Source organism: Megachile rotundata, chromosome 4 (assembly GCF_050947335.1).
Source record: "Megachile rotundata isolate GNS110a chromosome 4, iyMegRotu1, whole genome shotgun sequence".
In the NCBI taxonomy this organism is placed as follows: Eukaryota; Metazoa; Arthropoda; class Insecta; order Hymenoptera; family Megachilidae; genus Megachile; species Megachile rotundata.
This window is the reverse complement of record NC_134986.1, coordinates 15,891,262-15,910,692: the sequence shown is the minus strand read 5'-3', so window position 1 is coordinate 15,910,692 and position 19,431 is coordinate 15,891,262. Positions and strand designations below refer to the sequence as shown.

Sequence of the window (19,431 nt, the reverse complement as noted above, 5' to 3'; positions counted from 1 at the left end):
TGAGCACGTGTTTGATCCATCCCTGGCAATAGGAAAAGAGGAGAGGGCTGAGAAAGTGGAATGTCTGAGCGAGCGAAGCGCTTTGGTTAGGGTTCTGGTCTGCGATTTTTTCCCGTTCTTCTCGTTGTCCGGGTGGCCGGCCAATGAGAGTAAGTAGGTCAGCGGCAGCGTCCAATCGGTGCTCGAGGCCGGGTCACGTGGGTTTGTTGTTATCTATCAGCTGTTTTTCCCGGGCGGGCGGGCGGCCGGCCGGCGCAGTGAAAGCCGCTTGCTCGTCTGTCCTCAGTCCCTCCCGGTCGCTCAGCTGTGCGTCACATGTCGGGTATCGCGAGTCCTACTCTTGCCCGTATACAATCGAACCGTGTACCGCTTGTTCGTTCAGGCTACCATACAACGCCGTATTTCTCTCAGCCGGCAGGCGTCACTTATATATTATGGTATCTACCGCGTGCACTCCGACGCGTTATCACAGATCAATCACGAAGTGCCTCGAACATGCGGACGGCGTGACGAACGCAGGCAACGGTGCACGCCGTTTTGTTGATACGTTGAGTTCTGTGTTCAGGCCGCGAAGGCCACCGCGTCCCTTTTCGTTTTAGAATCAACCGCGCGGTTGTTCGATTCATAGAAAACTGCCGTACGCACGAGTTATCGTGGAACGATGACCTAAAGCGACGTTCTTGCAAAACGGAGTTCGGCGAAGTAGACAAACGAGAAAAAATAAGGAGAAATAATCGGTGCGTTCAGTAAGTGTTTACCGGATGTTCGGCCGATTAGCAGATACAATATCAAACCGCTGGTGGTGTCTTGTGAGTTTCGAACTGCCGTTCCAGGTGTGATCGTACGTTTGCTCGCGTGTGATTTTGTCCGGGTGCAAATGAGTTTCACGAGAGACCAGCCAGATACTTTAGAAGGCAAAAAGTGAGAAGTGAGAATCCGAGTGTATCCTCGTCGAACGTTCGTCGACTTACGAGGTGATCAACGGGAAGTCGCTTATCCAGAGACACCACGAAATAATGTCGACCGGCAAGAGGCTGGCGAAACGCAGCATAATCGGCACCAGAGTGTGTGCTCCCGGCGAGGACGGGAAGTATTATAGTGGCGTCATTCACGCCGTAAAAACGCCGGCGTCAGCCGCATCCGAGTCAGGCCTCAGCATCACACCGAAGACTCGGTACTCCGTGCGTTTCGATTCCGTGCCCGGTGGACGTCCACCGAGTCCCAGCACCGAATACTCCGATCGCGACCTGATCGGACCTGGTTTCGGATCCGTTACCAGCGCGCGGCTCGTGCCGGGCCAGAAAGTTTATCTCACGTATAACGGACGGGAAATTCACGCGGAGGTCACGCAACATCGTGAACACCTCGACGAGGTGGAAGTGATTATTGCACCCAACGGCCAAGAGGTAAGCGAACTCATTTTATACGATGTCCGGATATATAACCGCTATACTACAGTTCCTGCAACTGTCGGTATCGGATTTCAGAAACAACAAAGTTTCATATTTTTACATTTTTATCTAAATTAATATTCAGATTCGTGGCTATTGACTTTCATTAACGAAAGTTAATTTATAGCGTACTTAGTAATAATTAGTTTACTTTATATCAGTATTTAGTATTACAGTTATTGGTTCGGTTCATGATTGCATATTTGGACATCACTGTAACTGTAACAAAAAATTAGTGTACTTAATAACAATTAGTTTACTTTATATATATTTACTATTACAGTTATTGGTTCAGTTCATGATTGCATATTTGGACATCACTGTAACTGTAACAAAAAATTAGTGTGCTTAATAACAATTAGTTTACTTTATATATATTTAGTATTACAGTTATTGGTTCAGTTCATGATTCTATATTCGGACATCACTGTAACTGTAACATAAGCGTACTTAACAACAATTACTTTATTTTATATGAAAATTTAGTATTTCAATTATCGGTTCAGACATCTAACTGTAACATAGTACACATGATAACTGTACATCACTGTATAGTAACAGATGTATTTATTTCTTATTTGTACATAGTCTAAACGTCTACCCATAGATTACTGTATCATTTCCTGTTACTTTACAACTACACAATTTCCTGTTACTTTACTATACTACTATTTTAATATTATGTTGTATATCTTGTTACAATGCCATCTCACTGTCGTTCATTATGAAAATATTCGCTTAAACATAATAGTAAGATATGTACAGTAAAGAATAGCAGTTCTATAATACATTAATATTGTGAGATAGTGCAATTAGTGGTAGAATGGGATATAAGTATAGCGGCGTAGTATATCCTAGCAGTGAGACTGTACGATAGAATTAATGGAACAGTGGAATATTAAAATAGTGGTATAGTACCGTACTGTAGCGGAATAATAGAGTTAGTAAAAAGATTTAAACTGGTAAAAGGTAAAAATTTAAGTTGGCGAATATAGCAAAAAAAAATTAGTACTCGCTACTCCCTAATCCCTGAGATTACTATAAATTTAAAGCAGTAAAGAGAATTTAAATTAGTAAAAATATTTGGTTCGTCGAAAACGGACCAGCTGTTCCGAATTTTTTGCGAGTTTACCGCGGAGTGCAAAGCGTAAGAAGCCGCAAATGAAACGTAACGAGCGAAGCGCGCATGAAACGTAATTGCGTCTGCGCGCGAGCGATACTCCTTTCTCGCTCGTGCTTTTCCAAAGAGCGGGGAAACGCGTTCGCGGGCCGCCGATAACACGCCATCATCATCAGTCGTATCGATGACATGCTCGACGAATTGCAGCGACGGCGTGTTTACGTAGGCCAGAGCCACGAGTTGCCGAGGGGATGCCGCGAGACCGGCCGAAAGGTAAGACGACACGCGACGATGACAGCCGGCTATGGCTGTTGCCGGGTGGAAACGTGTGCGTGCGTGTCGTTAATCAGAAAATTTAATTTTCGTGACCCCGTTCCTCGACACGGCTATACGGTGCTTGTCCCATATACGCGGCGCGCATGAGCGACGATAAACGCTCCCTCTGCTCGCCAACGGGATACAGAGGGATGGGAAGGGGTCACAACGCGTTACCTTGCAACGTTCAATCTGGATACGAACGCAGCGCACCGTTTATACGGCTAATCGCGAGCTGCCGCTTCGATCGAATCCGTTTCATTGCCGGTCCGATACAGCGCCGATCGACAACGCGCGAAAGGGGACTACGGCCGAGGTTAACCAAGCGTGCGCCTCGATACTGGGTTAAATACTGGGATTATAGCATTTTCGACATTTACGATTCTTTCAATTTTTGGACTCCATAAGTTTGGAATTTTGGGGCTCTGAAGTTTGGGACTTCAGGGATTTGGTACTCTGGGGGTCTTGAACTTTGGCAATTTAGGATTTCGACATTTCTGATTCTTTCAATTTTTCGATTTTATAAGTTTAAACCAGTTGGAATTTTTGGGGTTTTGAAGTTTGGGACCTCAGGGACTTGGAACTTTCGGGGGTTTGAAGTTTGGGACTTCAAGGATATGGTACTCTGGGGGTTTTGAATTTTGGCAATTTAGGATTTCGACATTTCTGATTCTTTCAATTTTTGGATTTTATAAGTTTAGACCAGTTGGAATTTTGGTGGTTCTGAACTTTGGGACCTTAGGGATTTGGAACTCTGGGTATCTTGAACTTTAGCAATTTGGGGTTTGCAACTATGAGAGTTTGGATATCAGATGTTGGAACTTTGGAACATTTAGGCTGTGGAAATTTAGAACTTTGAGACACTAATGCTTGGCACTTGGTATCTTGGGATGGGGATGTTTGGGACCTAGGGTTTTTGGCTCTTAGAGTCCTCAGGTCTTGTCTTGGTGTCTTTAAGTCTTGGCCTGGGTTCTTTTAAATTTGGGATACTTCTGAACTTGGGGATCTTTGGATCTTGACTTACAATCCAAGTCTTTACTTGGAGCCATTAGGTCTAGACTTAGGGTCTTTCAGACTTGGAGTGCATCTGAACTTAAAGTCTCTGCGACTTTACTACGACTCTTTAACCTTTGACTTTGAGTCCACTAAGTTCTGACTTAGGATCTTTTGGATTTGGAGTATATCTAAGCTTGAGATCTCTGGGTTTTGACTTGGACTCTTCAAGTCTTGGTGTCTTTAAGTCTTGACCTGGGTTCTTTTACATTTAGGATACTTCTGAACTTGGAGTCTATAGATCTTGACTTACAATCCAAGTCTTTACTTGGAGTCATTAGGTCTTGACTTAGGGTCTTCCAGATTTGGAGTGCTTCTGAACTTACAGTCTCTGGGACTTGACTATGAGTCTCTAGGTTTTGATATTGAATCATTAAGTCATGACTTCAGAATTGGTTTATTTCTAAACTTAAGATCTTTGGGTCTTGACTTGGAGTCTTTAAGTCCTCACTTAATGTCTTTCAAATTTGGAATTCTTCTAAACTTGAGGTCTTCGGGCCTGGAGGACTTACGCACTTTGGGATCTTGAAAGTTTGGGTTCAAAGTACTATAGTATTTGACAATTCCTTTGTCAACAGTTAGAAATCTTTGGATTCAAGGAAGACTTTCAATTTGCAAACACAGAGATCTAGAACTTTCCAAGTTTGTAATATTTAAGTTTGAAACTGCACACAAAATGACACGTACAAGTGAGTCGCAAAGCCGCCTGTAAAGTTTAGGAAGCCCCGTCGATTCTAACGGATATCGCGAAGGAGCGTAATCTAGCAAGCGCACCAGATTAACGAATGGTTGAAGAGGAAATACCTGTGCGAGTGTTGCGGTGCATCCGGCAGAGGTATTAGAGTGACACGATACACGCAGCGATGCCAGTCCGTCGATTTTCGACACGCCTTTCTCGAGTTACGGCCGGATAGAATCCGTTCGGGGCACGTACACGCTTCTCGGTTCAGGCCTGGAGTTTTTTGCAGATTCGTAGAAAAGCGTAGCGAGCGCAACGCAATAAATACCCCATAAAACGAGGGATAACGTTATTACGGTCGGTCAGGCGTGGCAGAGAAGAGAAAATATACGGAGCCTCGATACCGCTACGTGGGCGCGGTTAGATTCGTAATGAGAGGCACTGCCTATCCGTAAGCTAGGCTTTCGCGCGTGTATACACATGCGGGAGAGGTTGGTTTTATGCGCGAACCGACTATGCCAGTGCTTGCCAGTGCACTGGCTACCGGTGACCCCACGTGGAACGCATTAGCGCAATATCTTTTCTACCTCCGTTAGGTAGCTCAGGCGTGACCGCAGTTCCATTTCGTGGAAACTTTGCCGTGCACCTCGTTCGGAAAAATCAACCGGATCTGGTCGGACCAAAGTGTCCGGTTCCGATATTTTTTTTTTACGCTCGGTGAACGTTATGCTCGTTTCGTGCGACTTTGCCCGGGAAATCGTTGCGTGTGCCGTTTTATTGGCCCACTATTTACTGTTTGTTATCTAACGTGATAGAAATTCGATGTTACCTAAAGGGTTACGTGTACCCACTTCGCTTTGCTCTCGTTTCGACTCCTTTTCCCGCCTGCCTTTTTCTTCTCTTCGATTTTCACTCGCTCTCCCCCATTTATTACCGCATATTTTCCAGTTTTCGCATTTATACTCGTTAACGATTCCGCGTAATTCTGAATTGTAACGCCGTAATTAATGTATCGGTCTGACGCAAGTAGCTCTTCGCGCCGTTACCTGTTTACACAGGGAACACATACGGGAACATATATGGTTGACTTTTAGTGACGTCGAAGGTTACCGAAGCGTGAATCGGTAAATACTTGGACGTCGTTTATCTGTTGGCGCAAGCACGCGTAAGTAGTAATTTTAAAGCTTCCGCACGTTCTGCCGGGTATCGTGAGCAAACCTGTTTACATATGCAATTTCGCAACGTTCATTTTGCGATCTGACACTTCGTTGAATGATTAGCCTCCTGCTCGATGTAAATCAACGCATCAATGTTTGGTTGATGACCTTCTCGTCATCGTCTTCTCGCTGCGCAAAAGATTCAGTGCCATTTTTATGCAACTACTAGCGATACAATGCTTGGTCATCTAACTTGAGGTTCATCTGACGCTCCATAATGGTGCAAGAATAAAAATAGCAGCATATATCGTCTGTAGATCGAACAGTATATTAGTATATGGTTTGTGGAAATGATTGCACACAGTACACTGTAACTCATTTATTACACAGCACAATTATAATATATTACATGATAGATAAACTAAAAATTGTTTGAGTCCAGCGTCGAATCAAAGCCAACCCTCGATTTCCAAGGTAGAATGATTTTATAAAAGTTGCAAGCCGAGAGCAGTTTAGAAGGGACAGGTTTCAAGGTTTCGCGTTTAAAGCTTTATCGAACTGATGAAAATGAAGTTTCGCAAGTTTATCGGCAACGTATGGAGTTCATCGAGTCATCAAAGTTAATGCATCATAGAAACGTAAGGTAGTTGACGAGTTTTCACGGTGGAAATCAAGGTAGGCGACAATGAACTTGAACTTTTTTCCAAGATCATTGTTTGCATAGATTTCAATGTCGGTTCGCTAGTTTTTCTCGAACGACATCGATACGTTCTTATCGCGCACGTTTTATTGCGCGTTATAAAACGCGCTCCACGAAACCGACAAAAATAAGTGGGCACATTTCGCCGATATTTCCGCAAATATCGAGTTTAATTTGTGGCGTTAAAGTCTGTAATGCAGCTTTATCTTAGCTCACCGATATTGCGGCGGTACAGTTACTCGATAATTAATTACAGACGCACTTTATATATCTCATTAAATGCATCTCAACGCGTACGGATAATGAATAAGTAATTAGCTCGAAGGAAAAAAATTGCTTTTCATTTTTAATTGCTGAACGTAAATTGGTACGCGTTAAATTGCCCTGCGGTAGAATATTGCGCGTTATATTACCACGCGTTGGATTACCGTGCGTTGTATAGCCACGAGTTATGTGACTGATACATGGAATGAAATTTTCTATTTCTACTTTTTTTTGATTTCCCAATTTTTCTATTGGCAATTTTATAAATTTTTGCATTTTAAAGTTTCTAGTTTTCAAACTTTTTAAAAATCCCTAGAATTCCCATAAGTCCTTAGATTTAAAATTTCTAGATATTTAAATACCTGGGCGTGTAAATTAAATTAACCTTAAATTCCAAGATCTCGTATTCTTAGATTAAAAAAATCCCTAGATTCCGCCTCATGGCTCTCAAAATCCCTAGACCCACAAATTATTAAACCACTAAATCCTCAAAGCCCTCAAATTCCTAAATCTACAAATACCTGGACTCTGATTTAAAAAATTCTGAAATTAATCATTTACACTGTAAAATTCCTAAATGTCCAAATCTGTAAATTCCCTAAAAATATATTAAAACAAGAAAAATATTTAGATATACATATACACAAAATCGATTAGGTGCCCCACATGTGTCCTCCGCTCGTCCAGAGCCATATAGCGAGACTCCGTCCACTCGGTACACTTCCGAAACCGGCTTCCGCGATTCACGAAAATTGAGAGTCACTGATCCGGTGCATTTCACTGCGACGGAAAGGTAACGCAACATTGTACGTGTAACTAGTTGTTCCACGACGGGAGTGCGTTTCGCCGTTAAGTGCGATCCGTCGACTCTATCTACGGTCACCACGGAAATATCCGACCTGCGGGGCGCATTCGAAATAATGGCCGCGTTTAACGGTGTCACTGGTCACCGGCACGGGCGTGAGACGATTGAGTAAGAGATCCGATGTGTGCCCGCACGGCCGTGCGCGAGCGCGCACTCTACTGCATGGATCCAAAGATAGACATCCCGATACAGGCTAGCCTAACTGGCCCAACTATAATACACGGCCGCATCCGCAACAATCGGCCGCGATGTAAACAAGCCGATATGCGGTGTGTTAGTTTTTCCAGCCGGTGACGTAGCTCACTGGCGTAATTAGCGGGGGATCGGGTCCATTTTGTGGACTTGGGACCGGGTCCATTTTGTGGACTGGGGATCGCATATGTGAGCATGTGGGAGATTTCATATGTATATGTAGTTCTTATTAGGAGGTTTTCAAGTTATGTGTCTCACATAATAGCTGTATCCCTAAATTTCTATGACTAGGAATCTTTATATCTACGAAACGCTATGTGGTAAAATCGGTGGAGCCCCAAATTTCTGTATCCATGAATCGCTGACATTTTCAAATTTTTGTCTTCGAATCTCTATGTTACTGAATCTGTAAGTACTCGAATTCCTGTATTCTGAAATTCCTGCATTCTTAGATTTTTATATTTGAAGTTTCTATATCTCCAAATCCTTATATTCCCAAATTCCAATATCACAAATCTCTGTATGCCCATATAACTAGATCCCCAAGTTCCTAGAGCTCCAAATCTCTAGATCCCCAAATCCCTAGACCCACGAATCTGTGGACCCCCGAATCCCTAGACCACCGAATCCCTACACCATTGAATCCCTAGATCTCCAAATCCCTAGACCACCGAATCCCTACACCATTGAATCCTTAGATCCCCGAATCCCTAGACCACCGAATCCCTAGACCATCGAATCCCTAGATCTCCGCATCCCTAGATCACCGAATCCCTAGACCATCGAATCCCTAGACCACCGAATCCCTAGACCATCGAATTCCTAGACCACCAAATCCCTAAACCACCGAATCCCTAGACCACCGAATCCCTAGATTACCGAATCCCTAGACCATCGAATCCCTAGATCCCCGCATCCCTAGACCACCGAATCCCTAGACCATCGAATCCCTAGATCCCCGCATCCCTAGATCACCGAATCCCTAGACCACCGAATCCCTAGATCCCCGAATCCCTAGATCCCCATATTCCCAAATCCCCATATCCCCAAATTCCCATATCCCCAAATTCCCATATCCCCAAATCCCCGTATCCTCAAATCCCCATATCCCCAAATTCCCATATCTCCAAATCCCCGTATCCCCGTATCCCCAAATCCCCAAATCCCCAAATCCCCATATCCCCAAATCTCCAAATCCCCACACCTCGAAATCTTAAAATCCCCAAATCCCCAAATTCCGCAATCCGCCAAAGAAATCATAACCTTGTTAACAGTATAATAAAAGAGAACCAAGTTCAATCCAGGCAAAAGCGGTAGTTACGCCAATGAGGTAGTAACGCGGATGTTTCTTCGTGCCACGCGATCCCTAACACTATCCTACTACCACTGACGCTTCCTGTACGACACACAGTCTTATCCTCGATTTGTTGTGCCCCGTTTTTCATCGGCTGGTTTCAGCATTGCCGGATAATCCGGTGTACGTAATTTTCACCGTTGCTCGAAAAAGCGCGGTGAACGTTGGTCCAACAGCTGCTGACAGCCCGATGATATCCGACGTGTAATTCATTGCTCTAGTTGCCCGAGCCGCCGCTCAGCAGCAGGTGGCCAATTTCTTCTCGATCTCTACCCCTCTCCTTTCGTCGTTCGCTCTTTCGATTCGAGGCTATCAGCCCGGCTGAAGGAAATTAATTGTATAGCTGGAGCTTGATTAACTGTGCAGTATCTGCATTTGATACGGGTATTATGGTTGTTAGGTATCATTCATGCAAAGGATAGAGGCACGCCGGGGGGAGATTATGAAATGCCGGGCTGAAACGGGACTCGATTGCTTAGATACTATTGTGTATATTAAACCATAATTAATTAATTATGACACGCCGAAGAACTGATACTAAACCCGAGTTTGGTGTCTCAAGTTATCCTCGGGCAACTATGAGTATCATAAGACAAAACCACTATTTTAGAAAATATGACGGTGTAGGTTAAAATGGCGGTCCTAAGCGATAGAGCCATGCGTTAACAATAAACCGCAAGTTTGCTCAAATCTGTGCTTTTATCAAACTTCCTGTTGCATAATGGCAGAGATATCCCTACTCGGTTAGCGAGAAAGATGTCAGAGATATTTTTATTCAATACGCGACGAGAATAACGCTGCATCCTCTTCTTTCACGCGCTGGTTTCCTTCGTGTACTTTTAATTTGCGTAACGCTACGCATCACCGTGCCGGCTCACATGGCGCATGCTCGTACCACGGGCTATTTAAAATAGTATTCGAACAGGCCGGAATCTACAGTGCGTGCTCCGTTGCACAGGATTATGTCATACGTGCTTGTACCACTTCGCCGGTAAATAGGTTACGCAAGATGGATCACGGATGGCCACTTTGCACAAGCATTAACTTATAGTCGCCGGGCCGGCCGGCCGGCGTCCCTGTGTCTGTGCATAGTGCCGCCTACCAGTTGAAAACTAGAAGTTAGATTTTTCGATCTTGGCAAGCTTACATGCCGTAAATCAATGTTGCGGATACTAAGACTTCTCTGTTATTCCATAAACTATTTGCAAAATTTTCTAGTAATAATACTCGTATGGATACATTCACACATATAGAATTTAACGAAGTATTTTATTCTGTGATTATGTCGGGCATACGTAGTCTATGTAGGAGATTTAAGTAGGATTTAATTAGGACCTTTGAGGAGGATTTTTTTAAGGAGTTGCTAACATGGGACATGTTCCCTTTTAGAAGATATCAATGTAACATTTTTCTAGCCATCACTAACAAGGGACATTGAAGAAATGTTCACTTTCAGAAAACATCTACGTAACATTTTTGTAGATGTTGTTAACAAGGGACATTTCTTCAATGTTCCCTTTTAGAGGATATCAATGCAACATTTTTCTAGCCGTTCAAACTGATGAAGCTTCAACTGCTTGGTTAAAATAAGCAACGTATCTTAAAAGTATCTTTCCGTATCTTACAGAAGAATCAAAAATAAAAATGAAGTAATAGCTGCATCGTTAGGGAACATTTCTTCAATGTTCCCTTCTAGAAGATATCAATGTAACATTTTTCTAGCCGTTCAAACTGATGAAGCTTCAACTGCTTGGTTAAAATAAGTAACGTATCTTAAAAGTATCTTTCTGTATCTTACAGAAGAATCAAAAATAAAAATGAAGTAATAGCTGCATCGTTAGGGGACATTTCTTCAATGTTCCCTTCTAGAGGATATCAATGTAACATTTTTCTAGCCGTTCAAACAACTGATGAAGCTTCAACTGCTTGGTTAAAATAAGTAACGTATCTTAAAAGTATCTTTCTGTATCTTACAGAAGAATCAAAAATAAAAATGAAGTAATAGCTGCATCATTAGGGGTGAGTCTGAGCAGCAAACAAAGTACTTGCACATCCCCTGTATGATCCATCAAATGTCGATCTTGAGGATGTTCCTTAAAGTGACAAGTTTAAAGTCAATCCTTGAAAGTATGAAAATGAAAGGTAAATCGAAAAGAAACTGAAAGGCATAGTTATGTGACGATTTGGGAGGAGGATTTCACCTTTCTCCTGGCAAAGCTTGATTTCGGGTTTGGAAACAACATGGCGGCTAGTTGCGCCGTCCGACCGTTGGAGGCACTGCATCCTAGCCGATCGTAAAAGTCGGTCATAGAGTTTACAATGCAACGCCTTCGCTCTAGCCAGCTCTACTCCATGGACGCTCTCTCTTTCTCTCTTTGATTCGGTTTACCGCGATTGCGCCCGTGTCGCAATCATTAGCACGCTCGAGTACAATTACCTTGGATATTGGAACAGCTCTATGCCAGTGCAATACATATGTATCGCGTACGATCGCACGCAAGGTTCCAACGAAACGGGCGCATAGTACGCGCGCGAGACGCGCTGACTTTTAATAAGCTGCACAGAGAGCAACGTGACGGCACGGGATTGCGAAATGGAACGCGCGTGTCGATTACGATTACCCGGAATCGCCGTTCTCGAATTCCATCGGGCGAAGTAATCGCCGGGGACTTCCATCGCTTGCCCACGCTCTCCGCGCCATCATGCGCAGAATCGATGTTGATGTTGCGAGAACGGCGTATTGGCCGTGAACGAAATTTCATTGTCCGCGTGAAAGTAAATCAGCATGCTGCTTGGAATTCGTGCCAAACTGACGTCCTTGATTTCGAATGCAATGCGCGAAACCTTTCGATGGACAGCTTTTAATTACTACAAAGAAAAGTAACCCCAGCTCCATTCGCCAACACTTTTTCAACGGACGATTTATTACTATCGAATCTATTCGCTGTAGACAAATTGAGGGCCTTACAGTGACTCTCAATCTATGAACCACTCTTCAGGACCTAATATTCGATCGTGTTAAATATTTCTCATAATGTAAATTGCAAAGGTGTCCTATGTAATAGGGTAATTAACCTAACGGTTAAAAAATTCAACCAAATAATGTTCCTCGACAAAATTTTATTTACAGTAGAAGTGTTCAGGATTAGCAATCGAACTTTGAAATGTTTATCATAATTTAATGTAATCAGTTTTGTTTATTCAGAAAGTTGACGCAAAAACCGTAAAGTCAGCTGATCGCGCGTAAATTTACGCGTCCATTCCCCCAGCGGGCGATATCGGTCGTGAAAACGAGTCACACTGACGTAACGATGCAGCACGCGTTGTAAATTATGATCGATAATGTAACCTTGTACCTGCGAAGGTAGCATATGGCGGAGTATGCATCGCAGAAGTCCTTTGGGACTTTCTAACGATGTATGGCAATGATGCCAAACACGGAAGGCGCTGCGTTTCGCTACCGTGACAGCTACCAGTAAGGTAACATTTATCTTGGATACGTAATCCATCACTGTAAGTCAAACTTGTTAACGAGCGAGCGTAGCATTTGTTACGTACACCGCGATCAGATAGCTAAACAAAACGTCCCTGCTTTTATAATAAATCGATATATGCAAATGTAGTGGGACATTTCACGTTCACTTTTCAAAGTGAAAAGCAAAGCGGAGTAGTAAAACGTGTGGTCCGCGTGTTAGATGCCGGCATCGCGAGCTTAGGATGGGCCGACGGTGCTGCCTCCAGCGAGCGCGAGGCCACGAAAAGTGCGCGCGCGCGCACCCGCTGCTTAGGACACGAGGAAAAGTGGCGCGTATCTGCTGCATCGAGAGAAAAGCGAGGTCGGGCCTTTCTCAGAAAAGTAGGTCGAGAAGGTGCTCGATCGTACACACGAATGCGTGCGGCGTTCCACGCGCGACGTTCACGGGAAAGGTATCACGTTCGTCCCTGTGCATCGTGCCGACCAGACTCGGGTGACACTTTTCAAGATGCGATACTTGTGATGCTTCTTTAGTTCGGGGGATTTTAGGACTTTGGACGTTTAGATTTTGGAACTTTTGGACCGGGGGTGTTGGGAGGACAGGGTTTGGGAATTTTGTGGGTATTGGTGCTCACTTGGGGATCTTCCAACTTGGGGATCTTGGGATTTGGGGATCTCTGGATTTTGGAATCTTGGGACGTACTTAGAGATCTGGCTATTTGGGGATCTTTGAATTTAGGGATCTTGGGACTTACTGAGAGATATGGCTATTTGGGGATCTTGGGATTTGGGGATCTCTGGATTTTGGGATCTTGGGACGTACTTAGAGATCTGGCTATTTGGGGATTTTTGAATTTAGGGATCTTGGGACTTACTGAGAGATATGACTATTTGGGGATCTTGGGATTTGGGGATCTCTGGATTTTGGGATCTTGGGATGTACTTAGAGATCTAGCTATTTGGAGATCTTTGGATTTATGAATCTTGGGACTTACTTAGGGATCTGACTATTTGGGTATCTTAAGATTTGGGAATCTTTGGACTTCGGGATCTTGGAACTTGCTCAGAGATCTGGCTATTTGGGTATCTTGAGATTTGGAGATCTTGGAACTTACTTAAAGATCTGACTACTTGTGTATCTTGAGATTTGAGAATCTTTGGACTTCGGGATCTTGGAACTTGCTCAGAGATCTGGCTATTTGGGTATCTTGAGATTTGGAGATCTTGGAACTTACTTAAAGATCTGACTACTTGTGTATCTTGAGATTTGGAGATCTTTGGATTTAGGGGTTTTGTGACTTACTTAGAGATCTGGCTGTTTGGGTATCTTGAAATTTGGAGATCTTGGAACTTACTTAAAGATCTGGCTATTTGTATATTTTTGGATTTGGGGATTTTTGGATTTAGGGATCTTGGAATTTACTTAAAGATCTGACTATTTGGGTATCTTGAGATTTGGAGATCTTGGAACTTACTTAGAGATTTGACTACTTGTGTATCTTGAGATTTGGAGATCTTTGGATTTAGGGGTCTTGTGACTTACTTAGAGATCTGACTATGTGAAGATCTTGAGATTTGGAGAACTTGGAACTTGAGGATCTTGAGACATATTTAGGAATCTAGAGATTTGGGGAACTTGGGGCTAAAAGATCTAGGGCTGAGATGTCTTCGAACTTATTTCTAGATCTTGATACTTGGGAATCTTAAAACTAGACGGCCTTGCAAGGTGTTACAGGGATTTGATGTTCGAAGTCATTGGATGTTAAGATCTTGAAACACTGACATTCTATAACTCCTAAATAAGAAGCAATATTTATTGCTTATTTGGTTACGTAAGTAAATCCAAAACGCCCTCAACATCAACTCGTTTTTGCTAACGGTATATCCAGCCCTGCGGTCGGTTCTCACGGACACGAGTGGAAGCATTGGGAAAACGAAGGAAAATGAGTTCTCTCGCGTTCAGGCGTCGATTGACCCCCTCCCCCGTTCCGTATTGTTACGTCGTTCTTGTTTCTTGCCTCGTTCTATGACTTTCCAACGTAGCAAACCGGCTTCCTACTATGTGGAACGGGATAGGTGGCCTTCTGTATCATCGATTAAACGATTTTACACGGCGTAACGCCGATGAAAAGAACTCGCTCGAGCAGTAGGTGGTTACGAGGGTTACGTATCAGGCATCTCATTGGATGCCCGGACTCTGATGATTTAACAAGACGGATGAATAAATTACTCCTACGAGCGTGGCTCTCGCGAGGTAGGGCGTGTTCAGTTGTTTACACGGTTCGCGTAGAAAAAACAATCGTTGGACGATCTGACTAGTTATTGAATAATTGATAAGCGTATCATGATCATACGTTTTCCACCATTCCACCCGTGTGTAGGTATCGAAGAGGTTTCGAAACACGTGGGATGAAACGATCTACCTTCGGATATCATTTTCAGACAGATTTATCGATCGAACTATCGTATCAGCTGGTGAGCCAGTTACTATATCTATTTGCGCACCTAACATGAATCATGCTCGATCGGACTGTTACCTCTCCCAAACACCGTAGTCCACTATATCCACTATATAGTTCCAGTATTTAGAGGTAACGTGCAGATTGGACAAGATTCTAAATCTGCAATCTCGGATTAAATTCCAAAGCCTCCAAATGCCTCCTATTTTTCACGTTCTCGCAAATCCACGGTTCTCCAGATGCGATCGAACCAGAAGTGGTCTAGCCAGGAGGACTCGTACATTTCCGGCGCACAGTCTGGCCAGGTTGCGATTTTATTCGAGCCGGTAGAAGGTCTCGAACCCTACCGTCCTAGTAGTTGAAGAGTTTCTGAATTGGCGCGGATAAAAACGCTCGATGGCCGAGGGCCACGATCCGGGCTATTACCGTCGCGAGGGAGGAGAGAACGGGCGAATGAAAACAAACTTTCGCTGCGTAGAACGAGAAGCCGAAGCGTGTTCGAGTTGACGCGGCGCTGGTTAAGGCGCGTGTAAAGAGACGGAACGAGGAGGCAGAATCGTAGGAGGACAGAACGGTGCGTGGGGCAGGGAGATGGGCATAAAAGGGGGCCAGGAGAGGGGCGAAAGGCGGCCACATACACTCTCTGTAACAGAACGGAGAGGAACGTGTGCCAGCGTACATTTTACGCAACGTCGGCTGTGATATAACGAAGCCGGCTCGTGCGGCACGATAGCCGCTCGTAGGGCACGCACATGCGTCAAGAAGGTATGCGCGAAACACCAGGAATCAACGTGCCGCGTCGTCGTGGTTTACCTGGTTTCGCTGGACCTAGCTGAACGCAATGACCCAAATTGTATCGCGAAGCAGGTCGTAGCCTAGATACCGCCGCGGGCCGGGTCGAGCCGGCCTTTTCCCGCCAGCCGACAATCGGCAAACGTCGCGTAGTATCTCGCTCGTGCCGCGAGCGGCAGCCCAGATTTTCACTTTCGCGCGGGTGAACGTTGACACTCTCGCCTTTCGATAACGGCCGCAAACTGGATCGAGTGCTCTCTTAAACATGCACGTACAGAGTGCGCCAAAAGTAAGGCTCTTCGCTTAGAAAGCTCCTTCCAAAACCTCCTGCGTTATCCATCACGTACTTATTTCATAGGACATTAGCACTTACATTACAATCTCTCCTTATCACTTCTGCAAGACGTTTAACCCCTTCCTGTACTTTGACGAGTCTCACTCGTGATGCACTCACAGTTCAAATGTGACGAACCATACTCAAACTTTGAACATTCTTCAAGTTGAAATTTAGGTCCAACTATAAGTAGCATTATGAAGGATGCCTGTATAACGTGTATTTAATTTGAAGTTAAAAAATAAATAAACGACGAAACATAAATTAGTACACACATTTATTCTTCATCTTGATGAAAATCAATGCTGATTTCAAGGAATGCATTTCAACAAAATGTGCAGCTTATAATAAAAAGCTTGTGGAGCGGTCATTTTGGTTTGGTAGTTTTAGTGTTAATTTTCTTTGTTCGTTTTCATGTTACAACCCTGAGTTAGTCTTGACTGACGCATCCGTTAAATAAATGGCACTGGAAGATGTTAATTAGCATACAACTATTTGCTTCGATGTAGCCTTCCTTTGAATATGGACATATTTGTAATTTTCACACATCTTCTAAATTTATAAATTTTATTATTTCCAAATTTTCTGAATACAATTTACAAGTTTCCTCACAGTCATTCACCAAGAGATCGTCAATACAAAATATACATAGACAGATGTCGTTAAATCACTCCGAAGATAAAAGCTGACATAGGTTGAACTCCATGTCCAGGTCAAAGACCCAGGGCCGAGGTGAGTGATGTCACGACCATTATGTTTTGACTCGACACGATGCGTGCACGTAGACTCGGATGAGCAACGATGCCTAACATCGCTCACAAATGAGTAAGCCCTGTTTAGATAAATTTTCTTTGTTCGATGTCTTCGAAGGTTTCGAGTGGTCGAAGATCTCGGTTGCGTACTCGTTCCATACGATCTCACCGGTGTTTTATGGTGTGGGCACAGGTTTTGCTTGGCAGAAGCTTAAACGGAAACGGTGGCGAAAGCTGCAGTAAAGTCGGCGCGTTTCAAAATGTCTCAGCGTGAGGTTCTCGACGGTTAATGACGGACGCTTCTCGTACAACGATTGTATCCGTTTTAACTTTAGACATGACGAGACACACAACTTTATTGCCTGAAAATCCGCACGAGAAAGGATAATCTTTATCTCCATTAAGCGTTTCGTAAGTTCGCAGTTCGTAGTAAATCGTCGAACGAGGTAATTACTTCGGTACGACTCGCGCTGAAGGAACGGTTTAACCGTGGACTTTCCAAATTAGCGTTCCCATAATGGGAACGGCGATTTGGGGGAAAACCTCGGCGATCATTACCGCTCAGAGGCCATTATAAACGGTGTCGCGATCCGGGAGATAGGACGGAACACTTTTCTTCGTTTGCTTTTCCACGTGGACGCCATTGCACTACGGCTGCACGGATTACCGTTATCGCCGTTGCGTGACCTGCTTTTTGGTACATGCCTCCTTTTTAACGGAGAGGGGGTCAGTAAAAGAGAAGACAAACGGAAATGCCAGAGGCGTCACGATCTATAATTATAGAATTCTGGAAATCTTCGTGACTCCGTGCGAATTCCCTCAGTTATTATCCACGGTTCGAAGAATACTCCGAATCGAGTTCGATTGCATAGAAATAAACCGCTGACAGAAAGTATCGACGTTCTCTTTACAGAATAACGCGCAGGAAATGAAAAGTTGCACCGAGAAGCGGTTCACCTTTCGTCGTCGCTTTTTCGCGCATTTGGCAACGAAACGCGTACGCAGCCCCGTTTCTGGTGAATCACCTTGTATACACCGCGTCCATCGAGCCGGTGTTTTTCGAGTTTACACGCTTGATCGTGACACACTTGATAAATTTAAGGCCGCCCGCAGTCCTTCGTTTCCAGCCTCGTGAAATTTTAACAATAGCCATGTCGTCGATTGCCACCACGACCGTGACGTATGCCCGCACAATGACGCACAAAGAGTAGGAAGAGCCGATGACAAAAGCGCCGAGAGGCCACAGACCGAGCGAGAAATTACTGACTGCGAGTCACTCGCGGCTGCCAGCGTTTTAACGTCACGTTCGAAATAGACCGCTTGTGAAATGGAACGAGAAATGAATCTTTCGCAAGATTCATCTCAGATTCCTGGTAAATTTACCGATTCGACGTACGTCACCTTCATTGACGTTTTATTACGAGACTCTTTGGCGGCCAGCGTTTTTTTGCCTAATTATATAGAGCTGTCATGTAGATCACAGATTTTTTAGTGATTGATCATCTTGGGTTGATCTCGGGTGAATCATTGGGTCTTTGGAACTTTGAAATTTTGGTGCCTTGAGGATTTGAAGTTTGGTACGCACACGGTGTGTCGTTACTTATAGGGAATGGACACTGTAGGATGCAGACGTATTTATCACAAAATGTCATTTATATAATTACTTTATTTGTATAATCGTGTTACAGTCTTTTATAACGTAGAACTTCTTCACTTCAAGTTTTCTATAACCTTTATCAGACGCACATGGTGCGTCATCAGTTCGCATCCTGCAGTACGCACAAGGTGCGTCATTGCTTATAGGGAATGGACATTGTAGGATATACACATATCTATCACAAAATGCTATTTATTTATATAAACATAGTACAGTTTTTTATAATGTAGAACATCTTCACTTCAAGTTTTCTATAACTTTTATCAGACGCACATGGTGCATCATCAGTTCGCATCCTGCAATAGCACAAGGTGCGTCATTGCTTATAGGGAATAGACATTGTAGGATATACACATATCTATCACAAAATGCTATTTATTTATATAAACATAGTATAGTTTTTTATAATGTAGAACATCTTCTTCACTTCAAGTTTTCTATAACTTTTATGAGACGCACATGGTGCGTCATTAGTTTGCATCCTGCAGTACGCACAAGGTGCGTCATTGCTTATAGGGAATGGACATTGTAGGATATACACATATCTATCACAAAATGCTATTTATTTATTTATGTAAACATAGTACAGTCTTTTACAACGTAGAACATCTTTGATTTCACTTCAAGTATTGTACAATTTTTGCCAGACGCGCCTGGTGCGTCATCAGTTACTTTATATCCAGTACGCACAAGGTGCGTCATTACTTGAACAATGTCATATTATCATAGAACAATTTACATGTCTAATTATACAATCTTTCATAACACATTGCAAAGTTTCATTTGAAGGTTCTTATATTTGGTATAAGAAC

At 43.5% G+C, this 19,431-nt stretch overlaps 1 protein-coding gene across 5 annotated transcripts in view; it reads left to right on the top strand.

Annotated features, from left to right (window-relative positions):
• Nucleotides 1–134: 134 nt before the first annotated feature.
• Nucleotides 135–19,431, top strand: part of Glut4EF (Glucose transporter 4 enhancer factor) — a 134,069-nt gene continuing 114,772 nt past the window's right edge. The window contains exon 1 of one of the 5 annotated variants that reach the window (XM_076530480.1): nt 135–1,406. In XM_076530480.1, the coding sequence (XP_076386595.1) occupies nt 1,017–1,406 (390 nt within the window). In that variant the 5' untranslated portion in view covers nt 135–1,016. Of the gene's footprint in view, nt 1,407–2,735; nt 2,845–19,431 lie in introns of those variants that run through there. The other 4 variants (XM_076530479.1, XM_076530482.1, XM_076530481.1 and 1 more) reach the window with 4 other exon arrangements.